Source organism: Ochotona curzoniae, unplaced genomic scaffold (assembly GCF_017591425.1).
Source record: "Ochotona curzoniae isolate NIBS_2020 unplaced genomic scaffold, NIBS_Ocur_1.0 patch172, whole genome shotgun sequence".
Taxonomy (NCBI): domain Eukaryota; kingdom Metazoa; phylum Chordata; class Mammalia; order Lagomorpha; family Ochotonidae; genus Ochotona; species Ochotona curzoniae.
The window spans coordinates 74,819-87,568 of record NW_024466720.1 but is presented as its reverse complement, the minus strand read 5'-3'; the positions used below and the strand labels follow the sequence as shown (position 1 = coordinate 87,568).

The window sequence follows — 12,750 nt, the reverse complement described above, 5'->3', positions numbered from 1 at the left end:
CCAGTCTTCACTGGTTTCCCTCTAGATCTCATGTCCTATATCTAAATTTGTAATTGTACTTGGTGCTCTTAGTTTAGGGGGAAAATGTTGGCTTCTTTTTTTCAACCCCCTTTGGGCATCCCTGATAAGAAATTAACAAGTTGTCATGAATAATTAAGCAGCTTAGGATAGAAGACCCATAGATCTAAGTGGCCAGAGGGATGTTTGAAGAACTTCCACCAAGAGCAGTGAAATAAAACTGGTGTTAATGAGGATGTAATTAGCCAAGCCCGTTACACTGCCTAAGAGCTTTTAATGCAGCTAATTGCTTTCTCAGCGATCAGGGAGCTATAAATAGAGACTTAAGTAAAGAAATGCGTCTTTAAAATGTGACTTCAAGTTCCTAACAGACTGACTTGTTCAAGTTCTCAGAATGGAGCCTTTTGCCTTGTAGTGTGTGTTTACTGTCCAAAAGAATATTTTGTCAGCCTGAAATAAGGAAGCCGACGAAAGCGGAGGATTTTTTTCTTCTAAAGCACCTACTCCAGGGTTAGTGTGGATGGCATGTGCCTGCCAAGGGTGGCGACCGTTCAGCCTGAGTGCCGTATAAGGCTTGTGAAACCATGTGGTCCATGCCTGCTGCAGCATCCTGGGGCTTGAACTTCAGTGGCTCCATAGCAGCATTTTTTATGGCCTGTGGAAGATGTACTACAAATGGCCACTGGCAGCAGAGTAATTCCCCACCCTTGCATGGGGTGCTGGACACCTGGAGCAGCCAGGGCAGGTGAGCCTGTCACCTTCTCTCCCCTCCATCCAGTAGAAGGGTTCTTGAGATGAACATTCAGTAGGGTCCAAAGACTTACCATGGCCTCAATCCACATACCCCAAGCCGTAGCTCACCAGCCTGAGGCATGGGAGGGACCCAGCTGCCCTCTCTCCTCCCCATGGCTTGCTTGGGCTGGTCAAGGAATAATAGTGTGCACAATCCTTTGCTTTCCACACCAGTAAGCTCCTTAATGGTTCACTCAGCATTCCTTTTTGAACAAAGAAGTTTGATTTTTTTTTTTAAAAGTTTTTTATTTTTAATGTTGTATAGAAGCTGGATTGAGATGTTAGCACACGTTAAACACTTTCAAATTGTTATGTGGCGTGCTGCTGCGTAAGTACTGGAAGCAGAAAATCGTCTACCTCTGTTTGGATTAAGCAGGTCATTACAGAAGAGAACTTCTTAACAGAAAACCTCACCATCCTCTTTCTAATGCAAGAAAATGCATATTGTGTCCATTGAGAAAAGCCAAAGTGCTGAGTCTTTTCTTCTAAAACCCATTTAAAACCCTTTTAAACAGTATTTCTGTACTTGCTGTAGTGCAGTGCATATACTCAAATTGGAGATCTCGCCTGGCTCTGGCCCAGAGTGACATGCAAATTAATGAAGCAGTCTGCATTTTGTATATGGCTATGCTTTCCAAAATATAGCATTTAGCCATGCTAAAGAATTGGTGAAATTGACATCACATTTTAAAAATTATGTTTACAGAATAAATCTTCTGCAATAGACCCTGACCAAACTGTTCTTATTTTTGTTTCACTTGTCTGTCTGCTTTTGTATCCTTACAACCACAAGTTGACTAAGTCTGATTTCCAAGGTAACAGCTTTGTGTGCAGCTGTAAATGACATTTTTCTTAAACTGTCAGACGGTCTTTAGAAAGCATTTCCCTACTTCTAATCCCTTTTTGAATAGAGTTGCCTTGGGCTTTTAAAGTCTATCTCTGCACAGTAAAGAATGCCAGGGCAGCTGTCCATGGGCATATTGCAAGGCAATGAGATGGGATCTGGGCCAGGTTAATTTGTCCAGTGGGGTCTCCTGGTGTGTGTTCAGGTAGGAGAGAGTGAATTGGTATAGGTCTGGGTGGGCACACTGTTCCCGGGGGGGGGGTGTCCTAGGTGTGTGGACAGTGCAGGCTCAGGTGGGCACTGTTCCCTGGGGCTGCCCTGGGGTGTGTGGACAGAACTTCGGTCCTGGACAAGCAGCTCAGGAGCACGCTGCTCCTGGCCTCTGCAAGTATAATGGACTGGTCCTCATCTGGTCCCTCACTCAGACACAGGACCTTCTGTGGGACTCCTTTGTCAAGGAAGAGCTTGAAAAAGACTTTTCGTTGTGGTTTGTGGTTTGGTTATGATTGGGGCACCCTGGGTGTGGAGGTGCCCTGGGGTGGATGGGTGGGAAGATGGGAAACGCAGGGGTTGCTGTTGCTTGCCTGGGTCTTTTGTTGTTGCTAATCTGTGGCCAAGCATTGGGCATTGGATCCACTCAGTCCTGTGGATTACACTGGCCTCTGCTCACTGAATTGGTGGCACAAGCCAGAGTAGGACATGAAGCCCCCTACTCCTCCTTTGGGGCTGTGGTTCCCACAGACAGGAGTGTCTCCCTCAAGTTCCAGACACCCTTCCACTTGCACACAGGCTCTACACCAGGGACATGCAACCAAACCAGAGCTTTACCAACAAAACACACATTCTCCAGGCTACCCCATGGTGGTGTAGGTGCTCCCATGATGGCACAGTGCCTGCTGGCTTGGGTTAAACTCTGGACAGTTTTCAGAAAAGCACAGCTGCCTTCTCTGATGAAAGTGAGAGAACAGTTTGAAATGACGTTCACCAACATGAGTATTTCTAAGACTTTGAAACGTTTGTTACTTTAGGATTTTAATTTTGTTTTGCAGCTGCTATTTCCTCCTGTAAATTAGACCCCCTCTGTAGTGTGGTTAAGTAGATTAGACACCAACATTTCAGAAATTAGTCTGTGGGTTTGGATGATTTAATTGGCCTGAGTTGTAAGGGTGTGGCTAGAATGTGAACCTGCTGTTGGCCTCCTGTTGACTTCCTGTGGAGCTTCCCTGTCCTGTTGGGCTGAGCCGTGTTTCCCTTCCTTACCCATGACCTTCTCCTCACCATCATGAGAGTACCCTGGGCCCAGCCCCACCTCTAGCCCCTTCTGTTTCTGCCACTCCTTACGTTAGCAGCGCGTTGGTATTATGGCAGCTCTGTTTTGTGCACAGTGTGAAACAACAAGACTGTAAACGGGGACCTGATTGATAAGGGCCATGCTCAGGGGGAGCATGCTGTGGGTGGAGATGCTTTGCTGGAGGGACAGGTGCACGTAGCCTTCGAGTTCTACCTGACTGTACTGGTCCAGGAGAGAGCATGGGATCCTGAGCTAGGCCGCCAGCTGCCTTGTGCTTGATGAAGCCAGGCCAACTGAGGCTAAGCCACAGACCACACTTGGCACTTGGCTGCTGCGGGAAGTAGGGTGGGAGCAAGATCCCCAAGGTGGTCAGGAGGACATGCAGTGACGGTCATTTGAGCCATGTTGAGTTTGAAATTTACATTAGACATTGGAGGTGTCTCAACAGGTGTTTGGAAGTGAGGAACTATGATGGAAAAAGAGCACAACTGGATAGTAAGGGTGGAGGCAGCTAGAGCCCAGGCCGTGAAGATCCAAGGAACTAAGTGTTAGAAGGAAGAGAGAGAAAGTGGTTGGATGGATAAGGTGCTGGGTAACAGGCCAGGAGGAAGGTACAAGAAGATGGGCTGGTGAAAAGTGTCAGAAAGGAAATCAGGTTGGGAGATCGGGTTTGGGGAGCCGTAGAGGCACAGGAAGATGCCTTGAGAAGGGGTGGGGCCTTCAGAGAGGCCATGCAGGATGAAGAGTGGAAACACATTGCTTCTGACCCCAGAGGTTGTGACCCCTGGAGATGACTGCTGGAGGCAGGTGTAGAGAAGGCTCCAGAAGAAGTAGAGTCTGGACACCTCTCCTGGGTGGCAGGTGCTGCTGGAACAGTCATGGGAAATGAGTGAACAGAGAGAGCTCAGCCAGGAAAACCACTTAGAAAGCAGTCCAGCAATGGGGAAGTTCAAGTTTGGGGAACTCCAGGAGGCTGGGGCAGGGAACAATTGAAAGGCATCACCTGCTTCGGGGCCCTACTGCTTACAGCTGAACCAATCAGAATCTGCCAAGACTAAGGTTTGCCCTGTGTCACACAGCTAATTAAATGGCAGAAGCCGTATGTGGACTCAGGCATGCTGCCCCAGCCCAGTGCCCGCCTGACCACCTTCCTCTGCAGTGTTTCCAAAAAAGCTCCTGATGGTGGGCTCGTCCAGCTCCACACGTCCATATGAAACAGACATTGGCCACTTCCCTGGACAGCCAGTTGTCCTGTATAACAACTGCCTGGTCATGGCTGCTCTCTGCGGTGTCTTCATTCCTGGGCCCTGCAGTGGGGCTGTCTGAGTTCAGATCCTGGCTTTGCCCCTTGCTGGCCCTGGGTTCTCTGTGCAAAAAGACGCTGATGGCCCCTAATGCACCACCAGCCACGTGAAGCTGAGTTGATTTCTGTCTTTGCAGATCTCACATCCTATGCTGCTGTTTCCTTCTCAGATCACAAGTGGCAGTTTAGGTAGATTTTTCATGTAGATGACCCCTAAATAATATTTCATCATGATTGCATGTGTATTATACACTGGGTACTTTCCTGTATGCTTATGTGGATGGTCTTGTCCAAGCCTCTCTCTCATGCACATCCCCCACACAGTGTGAGAAGGCTGCAGGATAGGGAAAAACAGAGTTCACAGTTTAGCTTATCTATCAGTTGCCAGTCATTTGGGTTGTTTTCCATGTTTTAATTCCTTAGTGCTGTGAGGGGCAGGCGTTGTGGTGCAGCACATTAAGCTGCCACTTGGAATTCCCACATCCCGTATCAAAGCTCCCAGTTGAAGTCCGGCTGCACTGCTTCCAATGCAACTGCCTGCTTGAATGTGCTGGGAAGTGGCAAATGATGGTCTAAGTGCTTGAGTTCCTACCACCCACTTGGCAGGACCTATGGGTCCTGTCCAGTCCTGCTGTTGCTGTTTGGAGCAGGTAGGTGTAAGATCCCTGTGTCTGTCACGCTGACCTTCAATTCCATAGAAATTGAAGGAATGTTGCTGCAGTGGTGGTGTACCTATTTTGCATGGGTAAATGGCGTGGTCACACAGTGTGTATGTCACCTGTCCCAAAGGGATTTTTTCAGCACAAAGTGTATGGGCCTCACACTCACCACCCCCACTGTGGCTGTTTCCAGTTCCCGTTAGTGGCTGACCTATTCCATGATGACAAGGACCCTCCCGCTGCCACCACCACTTCTGGCAAGGGATCGTCTGCAAAGATCAACATTCGCTCTGCCAGACCCCCTCTGAAGACCTCCAACAAGGAGCACAAGAAGACCGTGGGTCACCAGGTCAGCCCCTGGCCCCAGGGCGTGAGGGGACAGCTGTGAGTGTGGCACTGTAGGGATGCAACCTGACCGCATGATGGTCCGAGAAGCCTGGCTTCCCCATCCATGCTCTGCATCCGCTCACAAGAGGCCATTGTGTTAGTGCCAGTTGGTGCATTTAATTCTGTGATAAGGACCATGCCAAAGAATCTCACGGTAGGGGAGATAGGGAAGTCCAGTCTGCAGGGCGAGCAGGAAGGTGAAGGAGCTGTAGGGTAAACACACCACAGGTCTCTTTCAGAGTACAAAGAGCACCTGCTGGGCTCCCTGTTCCTTAACAGTTGCTTACTCTGGGCATTCCACATAAATGCTTGTTGCCCGGATGCTCAAGCCCTGGGAGCCAGGCTCCTTGCATGGTGATCCATGGCTCAGCTCTGTCAGCACTCACCTGCCTTCTGTCTCCTGTGGTCCACAAGCCACACTCAGAGTTGGGCCCACTGTGGGGCTCCTTGTTCAGCTGGAGTAGTGCTAATGTGAGAGGGACTTGATTTCTGAGCTCAGAAGAGAAGAGCATCTAAGCTCGAATATGCTCCCAGACCTCTGCTGTCCTTCCTGTCCTTCTGTGTTAGCAAATGCAGTCATAGTAGTAACAGCCACTGCCACCAACAACAGCAGCAACAGGCTCTGAGGTATTTTGATAGTCATGCATCCAAAAACATGTTCACTGACTAATCAAGCACTGGCGTTTGCTTCCACAGTTCCGCACCTCCCTGCACCTGCTCATGGAGACCTTGAATGCTACGACGCCACACTACGTCCGCTGCATCAAGCCCAACGATGAGAAGCTGCCCTTCCAGTAAGTGCATGCCAGGCATCAGGCAGCCAACCTGGCCTCTCTCCACCTGCCCTGGAGGCTTGGGCAGGACTGAGTGGGGACCTTGCAAGGCCTTCAGCTTGATGCCTGCTTGCACCAAGATTCCATGTACGGGTTATGTGCTCAGGACAGAGAGAGTTGCAGTGTCCTGCCACACAGGAAACTTGGGCCCCTGTTCCCCAGGGCCCTGGAGCCCACACTGGTATTGGGGAGTGGGCTCCCTTGGAGAGATGTGAACTATGCACCAGTGCTGTCCCAGCTGGCCAAGACCTTGGCGATTCATTTCCCAGAGTCTGATGTATGCCAGATGCTGGTGACTGCAGGGCGCCCCAGAGTGAGAACAGGAGTTGGGTTCATCTCAGTCTGCCTGGGAATTTGTATGAGACCTTCATTAGACACCAGGATCAGCACCTTCATCCAGGAAATACAGAAACAATGGGAAGAACCCAAAATCGAGCCAGAAGACCTGGACTCCAGTGCTGGTCACTGCCAAATGTCCAGTCACAGCTGGTCTCTTACTCTCTTGGTCTTGTTGCCTCATCTATTTGTTGTGATTTTAAAGCATCCTGGTGCAAGACCCCCAAGGGGTTGTAAGAAGTCTAAAATAATTTGCCAGAGGGACTTCAAAAAGCTTGTGGAAAATTAAGTTTATCTTGGTGCAAAAAACTGTTAGCTGCATTCAAAGGAATCTTCAAGAAACTGCATGTTATGGAAAAAAAAACCTGCATTTATCTCTGTGAAAACAAAACAGACTTTTACTTGCATTTCCCTGTGAGCATTTTGAAGCACCCTCATGTATTCTGAGACTACCAAGACTGATATTATTTCTAGGAGGAAACTGCCCTCTACCATCCTCTTGGATTAGATTTCCTCTGCCATGACCCATGAATGTTTTTGGTCAGATGGTGCATGGCTGTGGGGCTGCCCCATCCATCAGAGGATGTGTAGTGGCCTCGCCAGCTCCCAACCCCCAGGTGTCAATTATGTCCCTGCTCCTGTGACAACTAAGAGTGTTCTAAGAAGCACCAGGTGCTCCCTGGGGGACAGACCTGCCTCCGTTGAGAGCTGCTGTCATACACCAAGTGTTTTGGTAGCTTTTCTCCTGTGAATTCTTTCCCCTCTGCTTCTTCTACTTAGGAAACCACTAACCTACCTCGTGTTCACTTGACCCTGAGTTCCAACAGGTGGAGGGGCAGGCATATCTACCTTGCTGATGGTGCTGCAGAAGAGGCTGTCAGTGGCTATGAGAAGGGGCCGCTGATACCACCAGTGAATAATGAGCTCCAGGAAGAGATGGCCGAGGGCAAGAGCTATCCTATGGGCTCACTTGGTGAAGGGTCTGCCTGGATCTCTGGGGCTGAGGTGCAGAACCCAGAAGCCTGTGTAGGAATTGGGAGTGCTGTAAGAACCCCAAGCAGAGCCCACTTCAGCACACACAACTCCTATTGGGCATCCAGCAAACCCTGAACTGTCCCCCACCTATACCACACATGGATCCAGGGGTCAGAGTGGAGGTGTGTGTTGAATCCTAAGTTTCACAGCACAAGGGCTGGTTTCCAGTTGTTTTAAACCAGGACTGTGGGGAGGCAGAGCAAGAGAGAAGATTAAAGCACAACAGGCTGGCCACCTTCACACCTTCAGAGGGACATTTGGGCAGGGGAAGACAGAGGTACCATCTTGCATCCTTCCATGATGCCTTGTGGCTGCTTTCTGCAATAACTCCTTTTTCATTTCCTGTGGGCATTAGAGCAAGTGACTGAATTGTATGTGGGCAGAAATTCTCAGCCGTAAAGAGTACAGGCTGCAGGGAGACTGTGGCTTACCTAGTGTATATCAGCTCTGAGTGACAGAGCCAAGCTCTGTCCTCCAGCCTTGCTCAGTCTGTGATGAGGATGGCACTGCTGTCTAGCAGAAGAGCAGGTGTAAACTGGAGTGCACAAGGTTCCACAGGAAGTCCAGGCAAGAGTTAAGGCAAGATTCCAAAGTTGTTGGCCAGCTGCATTCTGGGGGACCAGCTGTAGTGTGGTGTGTGGAGCTCCCAGAAAAGAGAGCTACACCATGCTCTAACCCCGCGTGCACACACACACACACACACACCCCACACTGCTCACTTCAGAAAGGGAGGATGTTCTCACTTCTCCAGGGAAGCAGTGGGAGGCCCTGGAGGAAATGACAACACTAGTTGTCACCCCCAGGAGACACTGGGTTACAGAGGCGCCCCAGCATGTTGCTGTGCCTCCTCCCACCTTGCTGGTCAGGGACCTGAGTTTGGCCTCGGGAATGCAGGGTAATGGGGTGGCAGCCCCCAAGGTCAAACCATCCTGTAGAATTCCAGTGGACCTGGTTGCTGAGGAGTCACTCAGGCTGGTATGAGTGTGCCCACCGGACCATTATGGATCCTCAAGCCAACACAGCTGCTATTGCTTTATCTGTCAGGACCTGCAGGTTGCTGAGGACCTAGCCAAGAACTTTGTGAAACCACAGTATGAGCAGGCAGGCAGGCAGTGAATTCCTGGCCAAAGTTTGTCCAGAAGTCAGAGCAGTGTCTCGGAACCATGCCTGGAAGATTGGGCACTTCTCCCTCCTGCCCTTTGACCTTCAGACTGAAAGGAGCGCTCAAGGCTTGGCCCACAGCTTGAGCTGAGGGACAGGATGGTCAGAGGAAAGAACGTGTGTCCCTCCCCACTTCCCAGGCATGGACTGCCAACTCTTAGTGAGCTTTAAGTGCTAATTGATACCGGGGCAGCTTGCTTTCTTTTCATAAAGATTCCCCCAGTTGCCTCCAGCCAGCCTGGTGTCTTTCCCTTGGATTTCTTTGAGCATTGTTTGTGTGTTTATTGCACGCTGCCTGACTACCATCCACATGTGGGTCCTCGCAGAGAGCTGGGGCAGTTCCTGCCTTCTGCTGTAGTGTTAGACTTGGTCAGTGTGCACAAGTGCTGATTTCCAGTGCTGGGTCTTGCATGGTGCAGAGCGTGTGGCTGGCTGAAGGCAGTGCATCTCTCCATAGGTGTGAAGATCAAACTCTTCACACTGTTGGGTTCTCATTGGAGCTCTGTCACCATCACAGCTGATGGTACCCAGGCCCTGTGTGGTGCCAGCTGTCGTCTTGCCTTCGTGGAGGCTGTCGCCTTTAATCTTCACACTCACCCTTTGGAATAAGGGTTGTTGTCATTCCCAACTTAGAGAGGAAGATGCTGAGGCTTGAGGAAGGTTGGTTACTTGGTCATATGAAACCTCAGTGGATGACCATGCCATGATTGAATCCTGCCTCTGCCTGGCCTAAAGTTTGTCCTTTTGGGCCCAGTGGTACGTGGCATTGCTTTGAGACACGTGACCATATGGGTGGAAATAAAGAAGTTCTAGGGAGAAAACAGAACTGAGGCTTGGAAGGTGGGTGGTGAGCAGGAGCAGCATGTGACCTGTGAGTAAGAATATGCACCTGCCTGCCAACTAGCATCTGACCTTGAGCTGGAGCTCCTGTAGCAGTGGCAGCAGATGCCATGTGTGCTGCTGCTCTCCTGTTGTCTCCCACCAGCCAAGTTGGCCACTCACTGCTTGTCTTCCTGTTTGGCAGCTTTGACCCAAAGAGAGTGGTGCAGCAGCTCAGAGCCTGCGGGGTGCTGGAGACGATTCGCATCAGTGCAGCTGGCTACCCATCCAGGTAAGGAGCCCTCCAGATACACCAGCTGGGGCTGTCCTGAGGAGCCAGGCACAGACCCTGTGCAAAGTTCCCAGATGCTGAGGCTCCACACAGGACACTGGTAGACGTAAGAATTTCAGGTTGGCGCAATAAACACAGGAGTTAAAGGTTTTCGGGCAACTTGTCAACTCTCTGCCACAGGTGCCCCAGGGGCCTATATGATGGGTATGCTCTTCTGCAGTCTGTTCCAGTGTTAGGCTGCAGCTCAGGGTGCAGGAATGGCACTCCTAGCTACTGTGTCCAGGGTGTTACCACTCACTGTCTATGGAGTCCTGAGAAGCACAGCGCAAGAGTGGTGTTTGCTGAGTGCCTACCTCAGCTCATCCCACACCTGCTGCCTCTGATGCTCCCATTCTTACAAGGGAGCATGCTTAGATTCTAGGCTTTCCCCATACTCACCTGTGACTGCTTGACCAGGTACTTTAGGGGAAGCAGCCTTTAGCCGGGGAAGCATGATGTCCAAGTTCAGGCGCTCAGTGTGTGAATTCAAGTCCGGGGAGAGCAAGGCTGCAGGCAGGGTAGACTGGGTTACAGCTCTGGAATTGCTAAGACTCCACAGAGCGCAGTAGCGGGGTCTGTGCTAAGACCTGGGGTGGGAGTGTGGAAAGGAATGAAAGAGCAGTGAGCTTCACACAGTGGGAGAGGTGTTCTCCAGGGCCACCCAGTGAGGGCAGGCTCAACAGGGAAGAGCCCACACTGTGGAGGCAGATGGCGTTCACTGCAGTGCTGCAGGTCTCTGTGATTAAAACATTTTACATGGGTTTGAGAGGTTTTTAAACAGCTCAGTGAGTGGTGCATGAGGTGAGGAGAGTCCAGAGATGCCAGCTGTCCAGTGTTGTGAACACGGGTATTGGCTGCCCCAAGCCCAATAGCTCCCGTTCATCCTAGGGACTGCAGCCATTTGGATAATCTTGAAAGTATCAGTTGTTAAAACTGTATGTAAAGACATCATGCTGATGAGTACTGGGAGATTTAGCCTATATTGGAAGAGGGCCTGGCCAGAGGTAGAGCAGAGGTGCTACCCTTTGTCCAAGCACATCTACAATACAAGATGGAAAGCCATATCCTTGGGAGTAACAGATGCCCTGGGAGGGAGAGATTTCATTGTGGCAGGAGCAGGGAAGTCCTGGAGGACAGCTCTGTGGTCCTGATGAAGGGACTTCCTGCCATCTGCAGGATTACAGTGCACCTGCCTCTAGAGTTCCCATCATATCAGTCCTTACATCCATGCCTCACTGCTTCCCTTCAGAGGCTTTCCCATAAGCAGTGAGGGAACCTTGCTGGGAGGCCCTGGGAAAGTGAAACCACTTACTCTTGGGCTCTCAGGTGGCAACACTTTTTCGGTACCTGCCTCCTGTACCCCTCCTAGGGAGCCCCACCCCAGCTTTCCTGCTGCTTAGGCAGGCAGTTGGCTTTCATGCAGCCTTCTGTGCTTGGTGTAAATGTCTTGAGAACTGCTGTGATTAGGAAGGGGAGAGTGGTGCCAGGGCAGAATGGGGGGGGTCATCAGATCCCTAGGATCCCTTCCTAAACACTGCCAAAGCCCGCGGGGTGAGACCTCTGTGAGATGGGCAATACTGCCCCCGTTTCACAGATGGGAGAGGGGAGGTGTCGAGGCTGGAGCTGGTCGCCTTGGAGCCTGGCTTCTGTGCTGGGACATGCCATACTCCAAGCCTGTCCTGGGCCAGCCATGAGGTGTTCGCATTCATGTTTGCACTGTTAAAATCTCCTTGAGTTTTAGATCTGTCAGCAGTAAGGTTTCCAGATTGGAATCATTTAAGCTTCTTAGCCCGGCTAAATGCTGCTTTAATTATTTCCCCAGTGAAATCACCAACTCACAGGGAGAAATAAGATGAGGGTGCAAGCAAATAACCCGAACTGTCAAGCACGAGGAATGCCCTCTGAAAGTCGCAGGAAAATGCTGAGTCGCTATGGAGGGAGAGCAGGTGCCTACCATGCAGGGCTGTGCAGGCTGCATGGCTGTTGCTGGGTGGGAACAAGTGTTGGTGTGGGAAACTCTGCTCCATGTGTGTCTTGCTCAGCTGTGCCTTGATCTGTGTGCAAGCATCAACAGAGCAGTGGGTCTGTGTCCAAACCTTGGAGGAATTGAAAGCAACCTGCAGGCTGTGTGCAGTAGACTAGCAGCTAAAGTCCTCACCTTGCATGCTCTGGGATCCCATGTGGGTGCTGGTTCATATCCTGACGGCCCCACTTCCCATCAAGCTCCCTGCTTGTGGCCTGGGAAAGCAGTTGAGGACGGCCCAAGGCCTTGGGACCCTGCAGCCACGTGGGAGACCAGGAAGAGGCTGCAGGCTCCTGGCTTTGGATTGGCTCAGCTCTGGCCATTGCAACCACTTGGGGAGTGAATCAACAGAAAGAAGATATTTCTGTCTCTCCTCCTCATTGTGTATCTGACTTTCTGATAAAAATAAATAAATCTTGAAAAAAAAAAAAAACAAAACTCTGCACATCTGATGGGCAGGCAGGTCATGGGACATGGTGCTCTGTTGCCTGGACCTCAGGTTTGCAGTCAAGAACAAACCTGGGCATGGGCACTTTCCTGATGTTTATTGTGTGTGCTTGAAATAGTTAGGGATCTTTATTGAATGCATATGTGAAGCTGCCTGTTAGGGTGACCAGTAATTCTGCATGCCTGCTTCTCCAGCTCCTAGAGGGAGTACCCACCACACAGGAGGCTGTTTTGTTGACACTTTTTGTGGCAGTCAGAACCACTATGGGGCGGGGGAGGCTTAGAGCAGAAGAGTAGCTGCTACAGTCTGAGAGGAGGAGTGGGTGCGGCATGATTGCCAGGAGTCCAGGAAATTAGTGCAATGAATGGAGGCAGCCTCAGTTCTTGCATTGCTTGGAATTAGAATTTTCTGCAGTTACCAAAACATCAACCTCAGCAGTCAGGAGTGGGCTTTTCAAGAAAGACTGCAAT

General features: G+C 50.6%; 1 protein-coding gene across 1 annotated transcript in view; it reads left to right on the top strand.

Annotated features, from left to right (window-relative positions):
• Positions 1–12,750, top strand: part of LOC121166535 (unconventional myosin-Vb) — a 114,645-nt gene that overhangs the window by 37,025 nt on the left and 64,870 nt on the right. Inside the window, exons 12-14 of the mRNA XM_040995715.1 lie at positions 5,101–5,256; positions 5,991–6,088; positions 9,684–9,770. Coding sequence (XP_040851649.1) covers positions 5,101–5,256; positions 5,991–6,088; positions 9,684–9,770 — 341 coding nt within the window. The remainder of the gene's footprint in view (positions 1–5,100; positions 5,257–5,990; positions 6,089–9,683; positions 9,771–12,750) is intronic.